Here is an 18,615-nt window from a genome sequence, read left to right on the forward strand (position 1 = left end):
GGGGGTCTCATACCGCTTAGCCCAGCCGTAACTTACTATATAGGCAAGGATGACCTTGAACTCGTGACCTTCCTGCTTCAGCCTCCCAAGTGCTGGCTTTACAGGAGCCACCACCACACCCAGCAGAGGCCCTTCTGTTTACAGAGCAATTGACCCTGAAGACACAAGCACCTGGAAGTGGGATTACTATCTTACTTTCACGATCAAGGAAACTGAGGTTTGTGAGGTCAGGCAACACCCGAGACGCCCAGGAAGTAGGATTCCGGCAGAGACTTTTAATCTGACAGGGAGTTTTCACTCTCTGTTTCTTCTTATTCTGCTTTCCAAGTAAGCAGGTGGGGCTGGATGGGAGGGAGCGCAGGGCACCAGGCAGGCAGGAGGTGGTTAGGTGAACTTGGGTGACACTTTTATTTCCTTGGTAGAATGAAGCAAGGGTGAGGCACTCACTGTAAAAACCTTAGAGGCACTTGAGTGTCAGCTATAACCAGACACCGCCCTTGTCCCCACCCTGGCTAATTTGTCCCTCAACCTGAGCACTAGGTATCTAGCCTTCTGCAGTTTTCTCCCTTTCACCCTCTTCCACAGCTTTCATCTTCCTTCTGGAAGTTTCCTCAGTTTCCGGCTTGCTATTTCATCCAGCTGACTTCTTCTCTGTTCTTTTAAGATTGAAAAACAAGTGCCTCTGTATGCACAGCCCCGTCTTTAACCTGTGACTCAGCCTTTTGACAGTTCTGCCATCATGGACCACAATGTAACGTTCTGCAAATAGGTGTCGGGGTGCCAACAGGGCCTGTATTTCATGGGTGTTAGGGGCTCCTCCCGGGACTAGAACATCTGCCGTTAGTGTACCTGTCATCTTGTCACCATTGGACACTTGCAGGCTGCTGTTAAGATCCCCAGGGTCAGGAGAGAGAGGGGAGAGACTGTAAGTGGGAGACAGGATGTAAAATGCTAAAGGGAGGGTAGAGAAGTAGCAACAAGAGCCTCACAGGGCCGGGCGTGGTGGCGCACGCCTTTAATCCCAGCACTCGGGGAGGCAGAGACAGACGGATCACTGTGAGTTCGAGGCCAGCCTGGTCTATTAAGTGAGTCTAGGACAGCCAAGGCTACACAGAGAAAGCCTGTCTTGGGGGAAAAAACAAAACAAAACAAAACAAAAAACCAAAGTGGAGGGGGGAGCCTTGCAGGTACCACTCACCGAAGAACCATCATGTAGAGCGGATTGTGGGAGATGCAGGCGATGAGCGCCACAAAGGAGATGAGGAAGATGGATGGGAGCAGGAAGTGTGCACAGGACACAGGGCACGACCCCGTCTTTGCCGATGCAGATCCTCCAGCCACGCAGCTGCAGTTCAAATAGGTCTTGAAGAACAGGAGTGGAGAATGTCATGATTTTGCCCCCATATATTTCACACATCCACGCTGGCTCTTGCCACAGACTCTCACCAATATGACGAACCCTTTGCCCTCCCCTCCAGCCCTCCAGAGAAGAAGGACAAGTCAGGATTCTAAGACTGAAGAGGCCAGATGAGGGGTTTTGACTACCCTGGGGAGGGGAGGGTGTGGGGGGTGAGGGGGGAGGCAGTGTCCCACCTCTCTCACTGTTTGGGCAATAGAAATGGTCTTCCCTAAGAGTCCAACATGGCTAAATTCCTGCAGTCCCTCCCTCTCATTTGCATGCCCGAGATTTCACCACCAGGCATAGCACCCTCAGCTAGAAGCCTGGGGGGGAGGGAGGGGCTCTCCTGTGGTCCGAGGCAGCTGTGGTGCTTGTGCAAGTTGGTCTAAGGGAAGGTATGGTCAGGGAGCAGAGGAAGCAACAGTGGAGTCACTTGAACCCTCTGTAGCACCTCCTGCTGAGGGGGTGTCCTTTGGTTTAAGAGGGGACCACCCCCCTGAAGAGGCCCCTGCCTGGTCATAATTCTATATGGCTTAACACTGTTGAACAACTCATCTGGTGGCCACTGCTCATCTGGTCCTCTTTATCTTCTTCCTTTGCAGGGGCTGACGGCCTAGCCTGCGATGTTGCTGGCTGTCATAGCTGTCATGTTGCTCCATCAGCTTATGAGCCGGGATGCTCCTCTCAGTCAGGCAGCAAGACCTTTGCCCCTGCTGTACCTGCCTCTCAAGCTCAGAAGTTTGTAATACACAATATTGCTGTTACCTCCCTCAGTCTAGGTTTCTTAAATATAGAGATTTTGTTCCCCCTTATAATTTATTATTTTTTCCTTGATATCATGGTAACGGATTTAATCTTGATGTGCGTGTGCTTTTATTGGAAGCTTGTCAAGATTATTTCTGGAAGTAGATGAATCAGAGTTAAGTAAATAAAGATAAGAAAACCACAGAAGCCACCATTCCTGCCGTCAGGAGGTAAGCTCAGGGACTGTCCTCTCTCAGTTCCTTGCCCTTCTCCACCTGAGAGCCATGTGCCTTTGCCCATAGAGACGGCGGGGGGAAGCAGCTTTCTCCTATCTTTTCAGAAGAGGTGGTAAGTGAAGGCTAGCCTGGCCTCCACACAGGTGTGTTCTTCCTGTTGGAGCATCCTATGATAATGGCATAGAATTCCCATTGCACTCCAGGAGAGGGGCAGGGGATCACGCCTGGCCCTGTCCAGCCCTGGCACTGCCTGGTCCCCACTAGTTGTGACACTTGTCACTTGGCCCTCACCAGGCCTTTCCTCGGCTCCCGTGGGGGCATTCATACCTGGGCTTTGTACCCGTTCTTCCCTTGCCTGCCATGAATGGTCCTCCAGGTTCCCACGGGATTCCTCTGTTGTTTGCTCAGGTGTAAGTCACCTCAGAAAGTCCCCTAGATACTCTCTGGGCCCTTGAGTGCCTCCCCTTCCACCCTGGCATATATCTTGTGCCAGGGCTTTGTGCCATGGGCTCAGCACCTCATTGTCAGCATGCTGGCTGCACCCGGTGTTTTCTCTTTGCTGACTAGTAAACAAACGACTGGGGGAGTCATTTGCTATTGGCAGATCCCAGAAGGCCTAGGGCCACTGTCCTCACAGATTGATGAACAAAGCCCCTGTGGTTGTCCAAGAAGGAGACACATGGCCTTGATCTAATTCCACATTTGCGCTTAGTGTTGTGGCTTCAGGCCAGCTCTGTGGCTTTCCTTGCGGCTGAGGGATTGAAGCAAAGCTCCCAGCCCTGACCTTTCAGGCTCATGTCACAGGAGCCCTCTGCTCCCAGCCCATGTGACTCTGCAACATGGCCTGAACCCAAAACCCAGTAGTCGCCTGCCCCTGCCCCCTGGGGAGCCAACAGTATCAGTCACAAGTCTCTACTGAGGGTGAATGCTCTGACTTGTTTCCATTGTTTCGCCAAGTCCCCAAGAATGAACTTGTTGGTCTCTGTCCAATCTTTAATTGACTTCGGGCTGTAGGCACCTGGTCCATGACCCAGGGGCAGGGAAGGTGGCGCGGATGCTGATATTGAGTATCAGAGCCAAGAACAATTTTTTGAGGTTGCACACTGAGCCCCCAAAGCTCTACATGGCTCTGTCAGTCCCTGCGACTCCCTCTGACCTGCCCCCTTACCCCCACCCCGCCCCCAATCCTTACTGGTCGCTTGGAAGCTGCTGAGCTCATGTTCATGCTGCTGCAGCCCGCATGGCAAGGGGAGAGGTACTCGACTCCATTGTCTCCGCAGACTGGGTGGAAGATAGAATCCGGGCACGAGCAGTCCTTGCGGCAAGCAGGAGGCTGCGGAGGTATAGAACTTGATGTGCTGCCAACGAAACAGGAAGCGAGGAATCAAACAAAGCAAGACCAAGAAACAGCACCACACTCCAGCTCAGCACGAGTTCCTTGGCCTGGCTGATGTGCCGGCATGTCTCTGTTTGTCTTGGGCCAGTGCCACCCTAGGATCTGAACCAAGCCCATGGGAGCCAGTCGTGAATCTGCCACTGTTTGGAAAGCATGGCCCTCTCCATTTTTCCTGACACTTTTGGACCCCCAAGGCCACCAATTACTCAGTTGGGAAGGCCTAGCCAGCAAACCCCAGTGCCGCTGTGGGATTCAAAATGACCAGCTGACTGAGACGCTGTTGAAAGAAATGATTGATGCCACAGTAATGTCACTGGTAACGTTTGCCTTCTCTCGTCTTCTAGCTAGGTTCTGGCTAGAGGCAGAGGCTGGGAGTTTTGGAGGCATCTGAAGTCCTCACTGACCATCTCCACAGTCAGTGTGGATCTGGGTCTCTCCACTTCCCTCCTTCTTGTGGCCAGAACTTTATCAAGGTGGATTTGGAGGGCTGATCTTATTGACCTTTTTTGGGGGGGGAAGTTGTGACAGCTGAGTGGTACATTGATGAAACCATCCTAGTGACTGTTGATGTTTATGGGACATCACAATGGAAGAGGCTCCTCATGCGGATAACTTCCTCACAGCAACAAAGAGCATCATATGTAGAACTAAGGCCAAACTGAGCTGGGGCCAAACTCCCAGTGAAAACCACCCAAAGACCCCCAAAGCGTCTGGGCTTCTCTGGGTGCACAGTCAGCCTGCAGAACAGCAGTGAGTTCCCCCACGCCAAGCAACGTTCCCTTCGTTTGTTCTCCTCCTCTCTTTCACCAATCAATTACAGAGGAGGTCATCCCGCACTATTCTTTTGGCTTTTGTCTGATGCTGTTGCTATATTTGGAGATGTTGCTCTCTATGAGAAAGAGAACACACTGGGGCTAAAAGGCTCCAAGTCTCCAAATCTTGCAAACTCCTTAGGCAAAGTCCTGAAGAAAAGGTTGCAAGGTGGTTACTGGTGTGTGTGTGTGTGTGTGTGTGTGTGTGTGTGTATGCGTGTGTGAAGAAGAAAAGGTTGCAAGGTGGTTACTGGTGTGTGTGTGTGTGTGTGTGTGTGTGTGTATGCGTGTGTGAAGAAGAAAAGGTTGCAAGGTGGTTACTGGTGTGTGTGTGTGTGTGTGTGTGTGTGTGTATGCGTGTGTGAAGAAGAAAAGGTTGCAAGGTGGTTACTGGTGTGTGTGTGTGTGTGTGTGTGTGTGTGTGTGTGTGTGTATGCGTGTGTGAAGAAGAAAAGGTTGCAAGGTGGTTACTGGTGTGTGTGTGTATGTGTGTGTGTATGCGTGTGTGAAGAAGAAAAGGTTGCAAGGTGTTTACTGGTGTGTGTGTGTGTGTGTGTGTGTGTGTATGCGTGTGTGAAGAAGAAAAGGTTGCAAGGTGGTTACTGGTGTGTGTGTGTGTATGCGTGTGTGAAGAAGAAAAGGTTGCAAGGTGGTTACTGGTGTGTGTGTGTGTGTGTAAAGATGGGCATGTTCCTTGTTTGTGGATTGTAATGCCCATTCTGAAAATAGAGCTTGTCTCTAAACTTGTGTTTCATGTTGCTTTCTACAAACAGACTGGTACTTTGACTTGCCCTCCACCTCTCCTGCCATCGCTGTTTTAGTCTGTCCCCACTTTCATTGCTCGTCTCAAAATCTTTTCAAGTCTCCTCTCATCTTTCTTCGACTGCTTAGTGAGACTCCAATTCCAGCTGGCCCAGAGCTGGCACCGACCGTTGCTTATTTCCTGCTTCCTAGGGCTTGAGCTCATTCAGAAACCAAAGTGATTCGTTTCCAATGATTCTTACAAAACAGAATCCTAACCCTGGCCGCCAGCCGATCTCATCTCTTAACGGAATATACCAGTTGAGACCCGGTTTCCTATGTTACCATGGGAGAGATCAGATCAAGGTGAGCAGAGGGGACGGAGGGGGTCAAAAGGCAGAGAAGAAATGCATACGGTGTCTGGATTCAGGCTTCGGTGACAAAGGGTGCCTCTGCTTTATTCCATTTACCTGGGGGGGTAGACCTCAGCCACGGCTGGGGTGGAACATCCCATAAAGAAGAGAGGGGCGCAAAGGATTATGGAGATGGTCATGATGGTGGCGGCCACCCGGGGGATGGTTTGCAGAGGGAAAACAAAGCGCTTCATGAGGATCCCTCCAAAGAGCATCCCCAAGGCTGCAGCAGGAAGGTTCACAGCACCTAGGCAAGAAGGAGAAGAAGCTGGGATGCACAGCCTTGGAGCCTTGAACTGTACCACCCGGAAGGAGCATGGCTTCCTGTAGGCATACTGGGTATATTTATGACAGTAGGGGCTGAATACTGTGTATTGATAACTATTGAGTGCTGGCTGGGTACATCCAGAGAGGGTTGCTTCACTAGAGGGGCTGGCTTGCCCTGATTGAAGAAGAAAGAGGCTATCAATCCTGGGCTATTCTAGGGCTTGTCTCAAAGAAACAGACTTGAAAACAATACCACCACAGCAAGAATAAGGAAGTCGATTATTTGCAGGTGCTAAGCCCCGATCTGAGCTGAAGGCTAGAGAACTGATGTCATATCTAAAGGGCGCACAGGACTGTCCAGGGAGTACAGGGAGTCACCCTCAAATCTCATGCCCTGATTATCTTGTGTCAAGTGTTTGGTTAATTTCACCTGTTGGGTTGGGCCCAGTTATTCACTTAGGCACTTGATGGAACCCTCATCGCTGAGTCTTAGCATCTACTGCAAGAAGTAGGAACACCCCCACAGATTTTGGGTTCACTCTTCTGCGTGTCATCTGCCCTGTCATTGTGTAAAGGAGCCTGACATGTCACAGGGCTGAGACTCAATGTCTCCTGAGAAGGAAACCCCTAAGAGGCATTATGAATGTCTCAAGCTTCGTGTTCCCTCTCCCCTCTGTTGCCCCTGATAAGGTCAGTTGGGAGGATATCAGAGTCCCACCCTCTTGGTGGGAAGCAAGGCAGCCCCCAGTCTCCACCCACTCCTGAATAGAAGAATAGGAGCCTCAGAAACCTGCCAAAACATTCTAGATTGCCAACCAGGAAAAACATCCTTAAAATTCCTTCTCTCGGGCAAGCCCTCCTGTCTCCAGTCTGTGTCCGGTCTGACCCTCAGTTATCCTTGGATGGACCATACAGTACCCAGTTCCTCCCCAAGGTAGCACCACCCAGGCCACTCAGCACCCCCCTGACACACCGATAAGAAAGTTGGCATAGGCTGCCGAGGTGCCATACTGCTTCTCCAGGAACTTGTTGAGAAACGTAGAGAGGCCAGCGATGACGGAGGAGAAGGTACACTGGGCCAGGACCACCAGCATGAAGAGGGGGTTCATCAGTAGCCTCAGGAAAATTCGGGGGAACCCTGCAGGCAGATGGCTGTCAGGGAACAGGTCTTGGCGAGAGCCTTGCCACCACCCTGACTTAGCCAGGAGGCCAGCTTCCTCTTTTCCTCAGGGCAGAATCAGAGATACCCAGACTTCCAGCAGTCAGTGCACGGGGCACACAGACCTTGGATTCCCACTCACCACACTTGTGGTCTGACTAAGATGCTGCTGCTGGTGGGGAAATAGAAAACAGGGCTCACACTGGGAAAGGTCCTCCTCCCACAACTGCCGCCTCTACAGGAAGGCGGGGAGACAGTGGAAGAGGAGACTTGGGGTGGTGACTGGCTCTGCCTGAATTGGGGTCTACAGGTACGTGTGAAGAACCAGTCACTAGGCTCCTTGGCAGGGGCCCTCTGAACTAAGGGTGCAACCTGGGGGGGGGGCAGTCACAGATCTTACTGTTTTGTATGGTCCCTTACCCTGTACTTGGCCTCCTGCTACCCAGCCCCAGCCCACCCAAGGTTGTTGGGGCAGTCACTTACGTTTAATGAAATCCATGAGGGAGCCTCTTGACCTGTCCTCCTCCATCTTCATTGCTTCATCTGCGATATCAGAGTGCTGAAGGCAGCAAACACGGTGACGTTAACGGCCCATTCCTTGAGGGCCATTTGGACTCTTTGGACTCAGTGGCTCAAGGACCACACGTGTGTAAGGGAGGGCATCTTGAGAAGCAACTGCCACCTGTGATTCCATCAGCCTGCTGCCCTGGCTGGACATCAGAGCGACTCTGTGCCAATGCTTCCCACGGTACCTATGGGCATATTACTGCATCTGACGATCCCATGACTAACGCCAAAAGCATCCTCCTGCATCCTACCCTTCATCTATATGTCAATGCTATACTGTGTTCTATATGCAGATTCCAGGGCTGGCTGGCTTCTAGGACACAGGGGTCTACAATGCCTGCTGTTTTTAGCTCTCCTTTTCTGTGTCCTTGCCTTCTCCTCAGTGCAAAGGTGAGCTCTACTCCAGGCTCTATCCTAACCATTACTTGTGCCTTCCGGGCATATTACCTTGGTGCCCTCACCAGTCTCTGAAGCCAGCAGCCTCAGCCAGAGGCCCCAGCTCTCTCTGAGCCACTGCATAGACACTGGCTTGGGCTCTGCCATTAGCATTCTTTGGTGCTCCTGTTAACTGAGCACCTGTTCTGCTTTGGGCAATGGGATCATTCCCCATGAGTCACTTCCTTCCACACCACTTCCTTCCCAGACAGATTCTTTAATTACCCCCCAAGAACTTTGCAAGAGAGGAATCTTAGAAACAAAGTAACTTGCCCAACATCACTCAGCTAGTTTATGAGTGGAGGGGGTCTTCAAGCTCAGATCTGTCCAACTCTTAGCCTATCAAAATATGCCATAACCTCTTGCTGCTCCCCTGGGATAAACGCTAGCCCTCTACCCATACCCCCGTCTCCTACAGCGGAGCCTCCTTCTGCCACAAATCACAAACACAAAGCATGAGCTCCCACCCAATTCACAGCCATGTCTTTGCATCGCCACGCAAGGAACAACCAGACTGGCCTTTGCCCTATCTCTCTGACCGCCATTGCTCTGGCCCTCTGCCATGTCTTCCCCATGAGCCTCTCGCCTCTCCAGCTTTCATTCGTTCATGAGCCTCAATCTCAGCCAACTGTCATGTTGTCACTAGGTGGCCACACAGTCACCACAGTGCCCAGAATGCACAGGAGATAAGGTTAGGACTTGTGGCCCCACGTGAAGGCTCCACCCAACCTCCTCTTTCTTTGGGGCTTCCCACTCTCATTGTCCTAGCTACTTTTCCCCATCAGATACAATGTAGCAAGAATTCTGGAATTTTGGTTTTTCTAGAAAAGCACAGAAATATTATAAGGATATGTTTTCATTTTAATCCCAGGTATAGGGATACAGGGCTGCTTTGGACTGTCCACAGCAGCTGACTGTGACTTGACTCATGCTCTGGCAGAGGCGTTGTTTTGCCAGCTGTAGATACGTTCTGGAATTGTGTGATATTTGAAATTATGAGGATTTTACAGAGGTCATATAAATGCTAGAGCCCCGATAGGTGAGGTTGTTGGTTGTTGGTCATTCAGGGGAGTTGGCTGCAGTTTGTTAGCACTCATGCTCAAAGAAGAAACAATAAGAAATACATTAAATTCAAGGATCTCTCTCTCCTCTCTCCTTGTTTCTCTCCTATGTAGTGATGGAGGTGAAACTGGGGGATAAAGGATGGGAAAAAGAAGAACGCACAAAGTAACAAAGACCTGCTACAAAGACTAAGCAGGAAGAAATAAATTAGATTCAGGGATCTCTATCTCTGTCTCTTATCTAGTGATAGTGGGTGACACTGGGGGGTTAAGGGGTAGGAAAAAAACCCCACAAAGTAGCAAAAATCCAGTTACAATACAACAGTGTCCGAAACATGATCCACTCAGCCCATGCTCACACCATGTGCTCACACCTCGAGTGGACTCCCTCTCTCACCCAGGCTCAAACCTTTGTAAGCTCCTTTAAGAGTTTAAGTGTGACCAGGGGGTGGTGGCACACACTTTTAATCCCAGCACTTGGGAGGTAGAGGCAGGCAGATCTCTGTGAGTTCGAGGCAGGCCTAGCCTACAAAGCAAATCCAGGGCAGCCAGGGCTACACAAAGACACCCTGTCTCAAAAAACAAAAAACAAAAGCACAACAACAACAACAACAACAACAACAACAACAACAAAAAGAGTACAAGTGTGTCTCATCACCTGCTCAGCTTTTGTGTGTGTGTGTGTGTGTGTGTGTGTGTGTGTGTGTGTGTGTGTGTGTGTATCAGATGACAACTTTGAGTGTCATCTTTCTGGCACCATCCATAGTGATTTTTAAAGAGGTCTTTTTGTGGCCTGGAGCTCCCCACCTAGGCTGGCTGGCTATTCTGTCCCAGGGAAAACTTCCTCGTCTCTGTTTCCCCAGCACCAGGATGGCAATTGTACAGCACCATGCTTGGCTTGTTTTAATGAGTTTGTGGGGATCAAGCTCTGCGCCTCGGGTTTACATGGCAAGCACTTTACAGATTGAGTTATCTCCCTATCTCCCACTGTTCACTGTTAACTGTTTCATAACTCTTTGGCTCAGCTTAGGTGAACTCAGGGGTTTCCGAACTCTGTCCTCTGGGACCCATCCGGTCTTTGAGATGACAGCATGGTGAGACAACACTGACGGGGACCTCCTCTCAGTCTCCGATGAGCCTTGTGTCCCAGGACTTGTTTTAATTTCACTCAGTTTGCAGAGCGTCACAGGGCTGCTATTCTCCAACCCTGCGACCTTGGCTTAAGCGGCTACATCCACAGGGTCGTGGGCTCTGGGAAACTTACCTCTCCTCCTCTGGGCATTGCTCGAGGGAAGAAAAAAAAGGGCAGAGAAGTGACAATCAAGAAGCCTGAGGAAATGAGCAAGCCCAGCCACCAGGCTCCGATCCATCGAGGGTCACCAGGGATCAAGTTCACTGTCGCTGAAAAGAAGCCAAAGGATGAAAGTGGCTGTTGGTTGAATGCATGCTCTCTCTGATCTGACCAGAAAGGGAAATCTGGTTCAGGGGGAATGTTTCACTGACTTTCTTCCCACAATAGTGACAAGACATGCCGTAATATAAGACCCTGATTAGTGCCACACTCCTCTGAGGGCTTTCTGGTCTTCCCAGAGCACTCCAGCCACTGCACAGAAAGACAAGCACTAATATATATCTATATATATATTCCCAGGCCTCTTGGCAGAAATACTGGTGAAACGATCTGGTCTCCGGAGGGCTGACATGGTTTGTGCACTACACACTTTACCTCCATTATCCTACTGGCTCCTAGCAGGTCTGTGGGGTAGGAGTTGCATACATCTGACTTCCTCTAATCCATCAGGAAACCTTTGTCCATTAGTCACTTTCAAAACCTGTCTTCCTGTTACCCTAACTTGTGCTCTTAACCGTTGAACTCTATTACACCCTACTTCTGAGGGTCCCTAAGAAAGGAGGTCCCCTATTTCTCAGGAGCCAGGTGATATATAGCTATCAACAAGGTGGGTTTCCTGGCCTCCAAAACAGAAATGCTACCCTGAATATTGCCCCCATAACTCCATCTAGAAGCCTCCATTATGTTGCTTGACATCAGACATGGAGACGGAAGGAGGAAGAACGTGTCAGAATGGCCTTCAGTCACTCAGTGGCAGGCAGCCCTGGGCACTGTCCCACGTGGACTGGCACCTCCATTGCTGGTCTCTTTAGGCAGCCAAGAGGGAGGAGGTAACTCAGAAGCAGCAGAAAAAGCGTGACAAGGATGACTATCAGCGGACTATCATACGCACCAGTGTCCACTCTTCCATAGTCCACGAAGATCCTCAGCATAACTGAACCCAGCAGGTACCCGAAAGCCGGTCCAAACACAGCAATGGCAAACAAGATGGCTAGAGATGGAAGCAAAGGATAAAAGGCTGAAGTGGCATTGAGGAGATTCAGCAGCCCGATAGGGTCTCCCAAACTGAGGGAGATCCCTGAGGTGCCACCCACTGTCCCCTGGAAATAAGGAGCCCATGCCTGTGACACCTTCTGAAGCCCGCGCCTGTTACATTTCCTACAACAAAGGGCCAGATGGCAAAGCTTGCAAATCCAAGCCTGTTGTTCCTCTAGTACCTCCTTGAGGGATCTTCTGGCCTGGAATGAACCTGCCTCCATCATATCTTTAAAAAATGCCAGTCCAGGGTGTGTTATGGGCAAAGCTCCCCGTGTGTACAGTGCTGGCAGCTCTGGCTGGTGCATGTGGGGTCAAAGATGCGGTCTGTGACTCGAGGCCCTGAGAAAGCACAACATGGCTTTTTTTTTAAAAGGGAAGGTATTGGGTACTAGTGACCATCTGCTACCTGCTTCACACGTGCCAACCTGTCCGCAGCTCAGACAACTGGTGTGTCACCCAGAATGAGCCTGGAGAACTGGGTAATTTGTTGAGTATCTACATAGGCCACATGGTATTCAGGATAGCTATGACTGTGGCCCATACAAAGTTTAAGCTTACTTAAAGCATTATGTGATTGTTGTTGTTACATTAAAAAAAAAAAAGCCACAATCAAATGGTTCTCTAGTGTGAACTTGGTAGAATACAATGCTGTGCCATGACATCAAAGGCTCAAAACAGGGCTAACAGCTCACATAACCTCAAAGCACATGGCACTGGGCCCGGCAGTAGTGGCGCACACCTTTAATCCCAGCACTCGGGAGGCAGAGGCAGGCGGATTGCTGTGAGTTTGAGGGCAGCCTGGTCTACAAAGTGAGTCTAGGACAGTCAGGGCAATACAGAGAAGCCTTGTTCTAAAACAACAACAAAACAAAACAAAACAAAACAAAACAAAAAAAACCAACAACAGCCAAAAAACAAAAAACCCCAAACAAACAAACAAATAAGCAAAAAAAAGCACATGGAACACACAAAGATTCAGTTCTGTCTTCCAGGGACAGAGCCACTTGAGGTCCATACAAGTGACATTTACTACAGGTTTTTGTCATCCATCATGTGGTGGGACAAGAGGACCAGATCCCATTTTAGCCCCAAGACCTTTGGTAGGTGCCCCCTCAGGCTCTGACTCCCCACCCCTCACAGGCCTGTAGAAACTCAAGACTCACAGATATACAGAGGCGAGTTGGTGGGCTCTGCAAAGTCATCCACATAGGAGATGCCAAATGGCTGGATGGGCACTGTCCCAAGGCCGGCTAGCAGCTGAGCAATCACCATGAGGCCCCACATGCTGCTGGTCTCCTTCGTCGTATCTGGCACGGTGCTGTGGCACTTACTGGTCTGCTGGTCTGACAGAGGCTTCTGACAGAGGTTGGTCTGAAAGCGGCTACTGTTTCCTGCAATGCGCATGCCCACTGGTCACCACCACCCTGGCTTCCCATCCTACCCTTGTCCTGCCCTTCCTCCCATACCCCAGAGGAAGGGAAGGAGGGCCAGGGGATAGCAACGTAGCACACGGTCCTTGAGGAATATTCCTCTCCTTGGGTGACGGAAAGGACTACAGAGACTGGGGTGAAAGCTAGATGGACTGCGACCCCTGACCCAAGACCAGCTCTGCCCAGGAAGGAGAAAGGAGCACCCATTTCTCCTCCTCTGCTGGTGCTGGCATAGGGCTGAGCATGGTGGATCAGTACTGCAGTCTTGGAGGGACGTGCCACCCGTCTGGAAGAGGGGATCCACAGTCAAACCCAGAGTTGTCCTCGGCAGAAGACCATGTTTCTGGTTGCCTTGGCTCCAGCCTTCCCTTAGACCTGACCCTCTTGCTCCCCCAGACTTTCTGCCAAAGGTCTTTAGAGATCTGACCACACCAGGGTAGCTCCCCAGAATCATAGACTCTTGATGCTTCTTAGCTGTATGGCTGGGATCAAGGGAAGAATCATAGACTCTGAAAACAAGGGGATTTGGAGACCCTCTCCTATTACAGATAGGGGAGCTAGGCTGCACCTGGAGGCCCTTCTTGGAGGGCTCCAGCCATCCCGCTATGGCCTTTGGATGCCGTGGTTCCTGCGGCTGTAGACCTTGCCAAGCTTGGCAGCTGCTTCCATGCCTCTGTTTTCAATTTGGCCCGCACTAAACAATCGGCCTTGTCAGCTTTCCAAGGCCTTGAGGGGTTTGAGGGATCTTTTCCAGATTCCTTCTATTCCTGCCTCATCCTGGCCAATAGAAACTATTGATGTCACCAATTCTCTCCGTGGGGTTTTCACTAACACTAATGGAATCAGTTTAATTCCTACTTATGATGTTCCCAGAGGTGTGGCCCCAAGCCAGGGGGCTCCAGAGTCTCCTGGAGAGGAAAAGTGAGGACCACGGAACAGATGGTAGGACTGGGGCAGGGGTTATGCCTTCCCTGCTGCCTCTTCCCCTTCCACACAGGCCTCATCAGGCCTCACCTCATTACTGCCTGTTCTCAATGCCCGGTCTATACAAGACCCATTTGCAAACTTCCAGCAAAAAGGGGCTCCTTCGATGGTCACAGAGATCTGACTCAGAAAAAACCAGAAGGGACCAAGGCCAAGTGTTATGGGATCAGGTACAGTATGAAGTTGTGTATGGCAGTGTTCATCTGTAATCTCAGCACTCAAGGAGCTGAGGCAGAAGGATTACTAGCTAGAGGACAGCTTGGTTCACATAACGTGTAACCCTTTCGGCAAACCTAAACACTAACCAACTACTAACCAATGCTCATGGGTGGTGCAGGATGGAGATGACTTTAACTCACACAGGGGCCTTGGATACTTTTAGTGAGTGTCCTTCTATGCCCATTATCTATTCAAGAATAGTTTAAAGGTCATCTGCAATCAAAGGATAGTGCTAAGAAAGAGACAGAGTTGTCTCCCATACTGAGGTCCACCACCAGAGGCCAGTGCCTCAATCTGGGAGGCAGGCCATCCTTAGAATGGCAGTGTGGGTGTTGTCTGCCTCTTGAAAAACACCTGCACCACTGGGCATGGCGGCACACATCTTTAATCCCAGCACTCGGGAGGCAGAGGCAGGCGGATTGCTGTGAGTTCAAGGCCAGCCTGGTCTACAAAGTGAGTCTAGGATAGCCAAGGCTACACAGAGAAACCTTGTCTCAAAAAACCAAAACCAAAACCTAAATTAAAAAAAAAAAAAAGAAAAGAAAAGAAAAGAAAAAAGAAAAAGAAAGAAAGAAAGAAAAAAAACCACCAAGATTCACTTCCTCTTTAGTCTCTCAGTCATCTGGCTAGTGACCATGACAGGGTCCTCTCTGTGCAGGTGACAGAGAGACACAGGCATGGCCTTTGCATATTCTTCAACCCATCAGGGTCACAGAGTTGTTTAAAAAAAAAAAAGCAACTACAGTATTACTTTACCAAATCAGAACCAGAGTGAGATATTACTTAACATCCCACAGGATGGCTATCATCAAAAAGCTAGAAAATAGCAAGTGCTAGCAAGGATACAGAGATGGAGAGACCCTTGTGCACCGCTGGCGAAGCACGTGAAAATGGTGCAGCCACTCTGCAAGACAGGCTCAAAACTCAAAATTAACATTACCATACGATTCAACAATTCCCATAATAATCAAAATAATTAGAAGCAGAGGCGGAGGAGATTTTTGGTTTGTTTGTTTGTTTGTTTGTTTGTTTGTTTTTCAAGACAAGGTCTCTCTGTGCAGCCCTGGCTGTTCTGTAACTCACTCTATAGATCAGGCTAGCCTGGAACTCAGAGATCCAACTGCCTCTAATATCCTGAATGCTGGGATTAAATGTGTGTGCCACCACCACCACCTCTGAAGAGATCCTTATACTCCCATATTTATGGCACCATCGTTGGTGAAAGTAAAGAAGTAGAAACAACCCAGCAAAGAAGTCAAAGATGGTACATACAATAGTATTCAGTCTGAAAAGGGAACAAATTCTGCTACATGCTAATACAGATGAGCCTTGAGGACACTGTGCTAAGTGAAAGAAGCCAAACACAAAATGGCAAGTCCCACCTGACTCCACGGATATGAAGGAGCTAAAGTGGTCAAATTCATAAAGACAGAGAGTCAAATGGTCTTTGCCATATACAGTGGATTAAGATAAGAATGTTCTGGAGGCGGGTGGCTGTGATGGCTACACTTAGTGCCACCAACATGTATCTTACACCAGTAGAATGGTGAACTTCATGTTATGAATTTCACAATTAGGAGGAAAAAAAAAAAACGAAAACAAAACACTGCCAAGCACACACCAGGACAGAAGGCAAAGGATACGTGGGAAAGACATGAAACTTGGAGTTGGGGGTGGGGGCGGGGGGGCTTGAAAAAAGTCCCATGGAGAAAAGGGCCTCTGAACCAAGAAGGCAGCACAGTGAGAAGCCAGGATGTAGCTCAGCACGCAGAAGTGGGTGACCTGGTCCCAGACACACGAGAAGTTTAGCGAGGCTGGTGTGTATACAGCGTAGCTACTTCAGGTGGGCTCGAGTGCCTTGGGAAGGGAAGGGGCCTGGACTGTTCCCCAAGGACACCCCCAGATGGGTGAAGACTCTGACAGGGCAATGCAATACAGTTGCTGGATGAACGAAGGCCTGAGTTCCAGAAGCTCTGATGGAAGGGAGGAAGTCCCTCAGCCAGAACAGTCTAGAGCTCAGACAGGTGAGGCTGCCGCTGTGTGATACGAGGGTCAGGGCTTGCGGGGGGGGGCAGGGGGGGCTCCATGGTCGTTTGAGTATGAAAACATACACATGGTTGAACTGTAGTGTGAGAGTGAAGGGAACTGGAAGTGGGGGAGGGGGGTAGGGCGGGGGGGGGGGGGACAATGACTCGAGGAAGTCCCCAGGGGAAACAATAGAACCAGAATAGAGTTTATTCTAAGTTTATTCCGATTCCTGATTTTGTCCATCCTCATTATTCTACTAAACTCACATTTATGAGAACATTGTTTGCTGCCTTGGCTGGCAAAAGCATTTTTTTGTGAGACATTTAATGGTCATCAAAGATCATAAAAACAGTGACTGCCTTGTTAAGTCTTCATGTGGTGTATTGCGTGGTATGCCAAAGCCATGAAAACCCCCCATGAACTTTCACCTAATGAAGTGTTCAGCAACCAAGGGCTCTGGGGATTGCTTCACTATTTATTAAGTTTAAAAATGTCACTGCGCAGGTCAGAAATGTCTCTTGTTTAAAGTATGTATAAAAAAAAAATCAGCTGGCCTCAACGCCATCCAAGACTCCAAATGGTCAGTGGCTTTATTCTGTTTCCCACACTGATTAAAGATCTCTCTGGAGAACGTGCCTTTCCTGTTGCCAGTCCTGAATGGGAGCCCCGAGCCCATTTCACGCCCAGCTCCGACACTTGTGAAAATGCACAGTAGTTAGAGCCGAGGAGATGGCTCAGTTCATAAAGTGCTTGACCTCATGAGCATCAAGACATGTATTTGATCTCCAGATCCAACATGAAGAGCTCAGCACGATGGCACACGCTTGTAATGCTAACATGGGAAACATGGGACCATAGGGATGTCTAGCCTAGCCTAGTCCAATAGACAAGCCAAGGTCCTAGTGAGAGAACGTCTCAAAAACCACGGTGGATGACTATCCTAAGGAACAACACGCAAGGATGACCTCTGGTCTCCAGCTGTACCCCCTACACACACACACACACACACACACACACGCACGCGCGCGCACACACACACACACACACACACACACACACACACACACACGCACCCACATTCAGTCAGCGGTAGTTAAATGAAGCCCTTGGGGCTGGGTTTCTTTTCCCTTGGGTACCATCTCAGAGGAGCAGCAGCTGGCTACCATGGAGGTGGAAAAGCACTGAGCCATGGAGCCTGGAAGAGCAGAGAGAAGCCGTGGGTAGGATGTGCTGAGAAAGCCTGCCACTCCCTGCCCTATGGGACAGTTGACATCACTTGGATCCTTATGCAGAATCTTAAGAACACGCCAGGGACCCCCTGCAGTGAGTGGCCCTGACCATCACACCCTGCGTGAGAATAGCGTCTTAGATTTTTTAGACTATTAAGCTCTTCTTTTAAAAAATAATGAGCATGAAGGAGGGGCCATCAGGCATCAGTGACTGCAGGGGCACGAGAAGAGCAAGAGCAGGCTTTGGAGGGAACTTTTGGCACTTTCTCTGGCTTTTCACCGTGGTTGAGGACATGGCTCAGTAAAGTGATGGCCATGCAAGCATGCAGCCCTCAGTTCAGATCCTCAGCACAGGCAGAAAAACATCAGCTGTGGCAGCACGCGCCTGGAATCCCAGCACTGAGGAGGCAGAGGCAGACCAGCTCCTGGAACTCACTAGCCAACAGCCCAGTCAGATAGGTGAGCTCCAGATTCAGTGAGAGATGCTGTCTCAAAAGACGACAGTTAAGAATGATTGAGGGCCAGGCACCGAGGCACACACCTTTAATCTCAGTACTCAGGAGGAAGAGGCAGGCGGATCGCTGTGAGTTTGAGGCCAGCCTGGCATACAAAGTGAGTCTAGGACAGCCAAGGCTACACAGAGAGACTCTGTCACGAAAAACCAAAAAAAAAAAAAAAAAAAAAAAAAAAAAAAAGAATGGTTGAGGAAACATCTTACATTGACTGCTGGCCTCCATACAAACATATGTATGTGCATATGTGCACATATGAACACATATACAAACATTTATATACATACACCTCACATACAAATTAAAAACATTTTATAGATTTATTTACTTTATGTGTATATGTTTTATTTATTTTATGTATATGGTTATGTTCTGCCTGCTTGTTTGTGTGTTCACTGTGTGTGTGTCTGGTACCCTTGGGGAACAGAAGACAGCACTGACTCTACTGAAACTGGACTTAGCGATGGTTGTGAGCCACCACGTGGGTGCTGGGAACTGAACCTGGATCCTCTGGAAGAACAAGTGCTCTTAATCACTGAGCCATCTCCCCAGTGCCATGATTTTTGTTTTCAAGACAGAGTTTCTCTGTGTAGC

At 49.6% G+C, this 18,615-nt stretch overlaps 1 protein-coding gene across 2 annotated transcripts in view; it reads right to left on the minus strand.

Annotated features, from left to right (window-relative positions):
* SLCO2A1 (solute carrier organic anion transporter family member 2A1) overlaps positions 1-18,615 on the minus strand; it is an 89,786-nt gene that overhangs the window by 13,619 nt on the left and 57,552 nt on the right. For both annotated transcript variants that reach the window (XM_084754553.1, XM_084754554.1), the window contains 8 exons: positions 12,783-13,010; positions 11,474-11,572; positions 10,495-10,631; positions 7,651-7,726; positions 6,982-7,146; positions 5,799-5,988; positions 3,572-3,737; positions 1,199-1,362 (listed from right to left, as the gene is read on the minus strand). In XM_084754553.1, the coding sequence (XP_084610679.1) occupies positions 1,199-1,362; positions 3,572-3,737; positions 5,799-5,988; positions 6,982-7,146; positions 7,651-7,726; positions 10,495-10,631; positions 11,474-11,572; positions 12,783-13,010 (1,225 nt within the window). The remainder of the gene's footprint in view (positions 1-1,198; positions 1,363-3,571; positions 3,738-5,798; positions 5,989-6,981; positions 7,147-7,650; positions 7,727-10,494; positions 10,632-11,473; positions 11,573-12,782; positions 13,011-18,615) is intronic.

This window comes from Acomys minous, assembly GCF_964271855.1.
Source record: "Acomys minous genome assembly, chromosome: 13".
NCBI lineage: Eukaryota > Metazoa > Chordata > Mammalia > Rodentia > Muridae > Acomys > Acomys minous.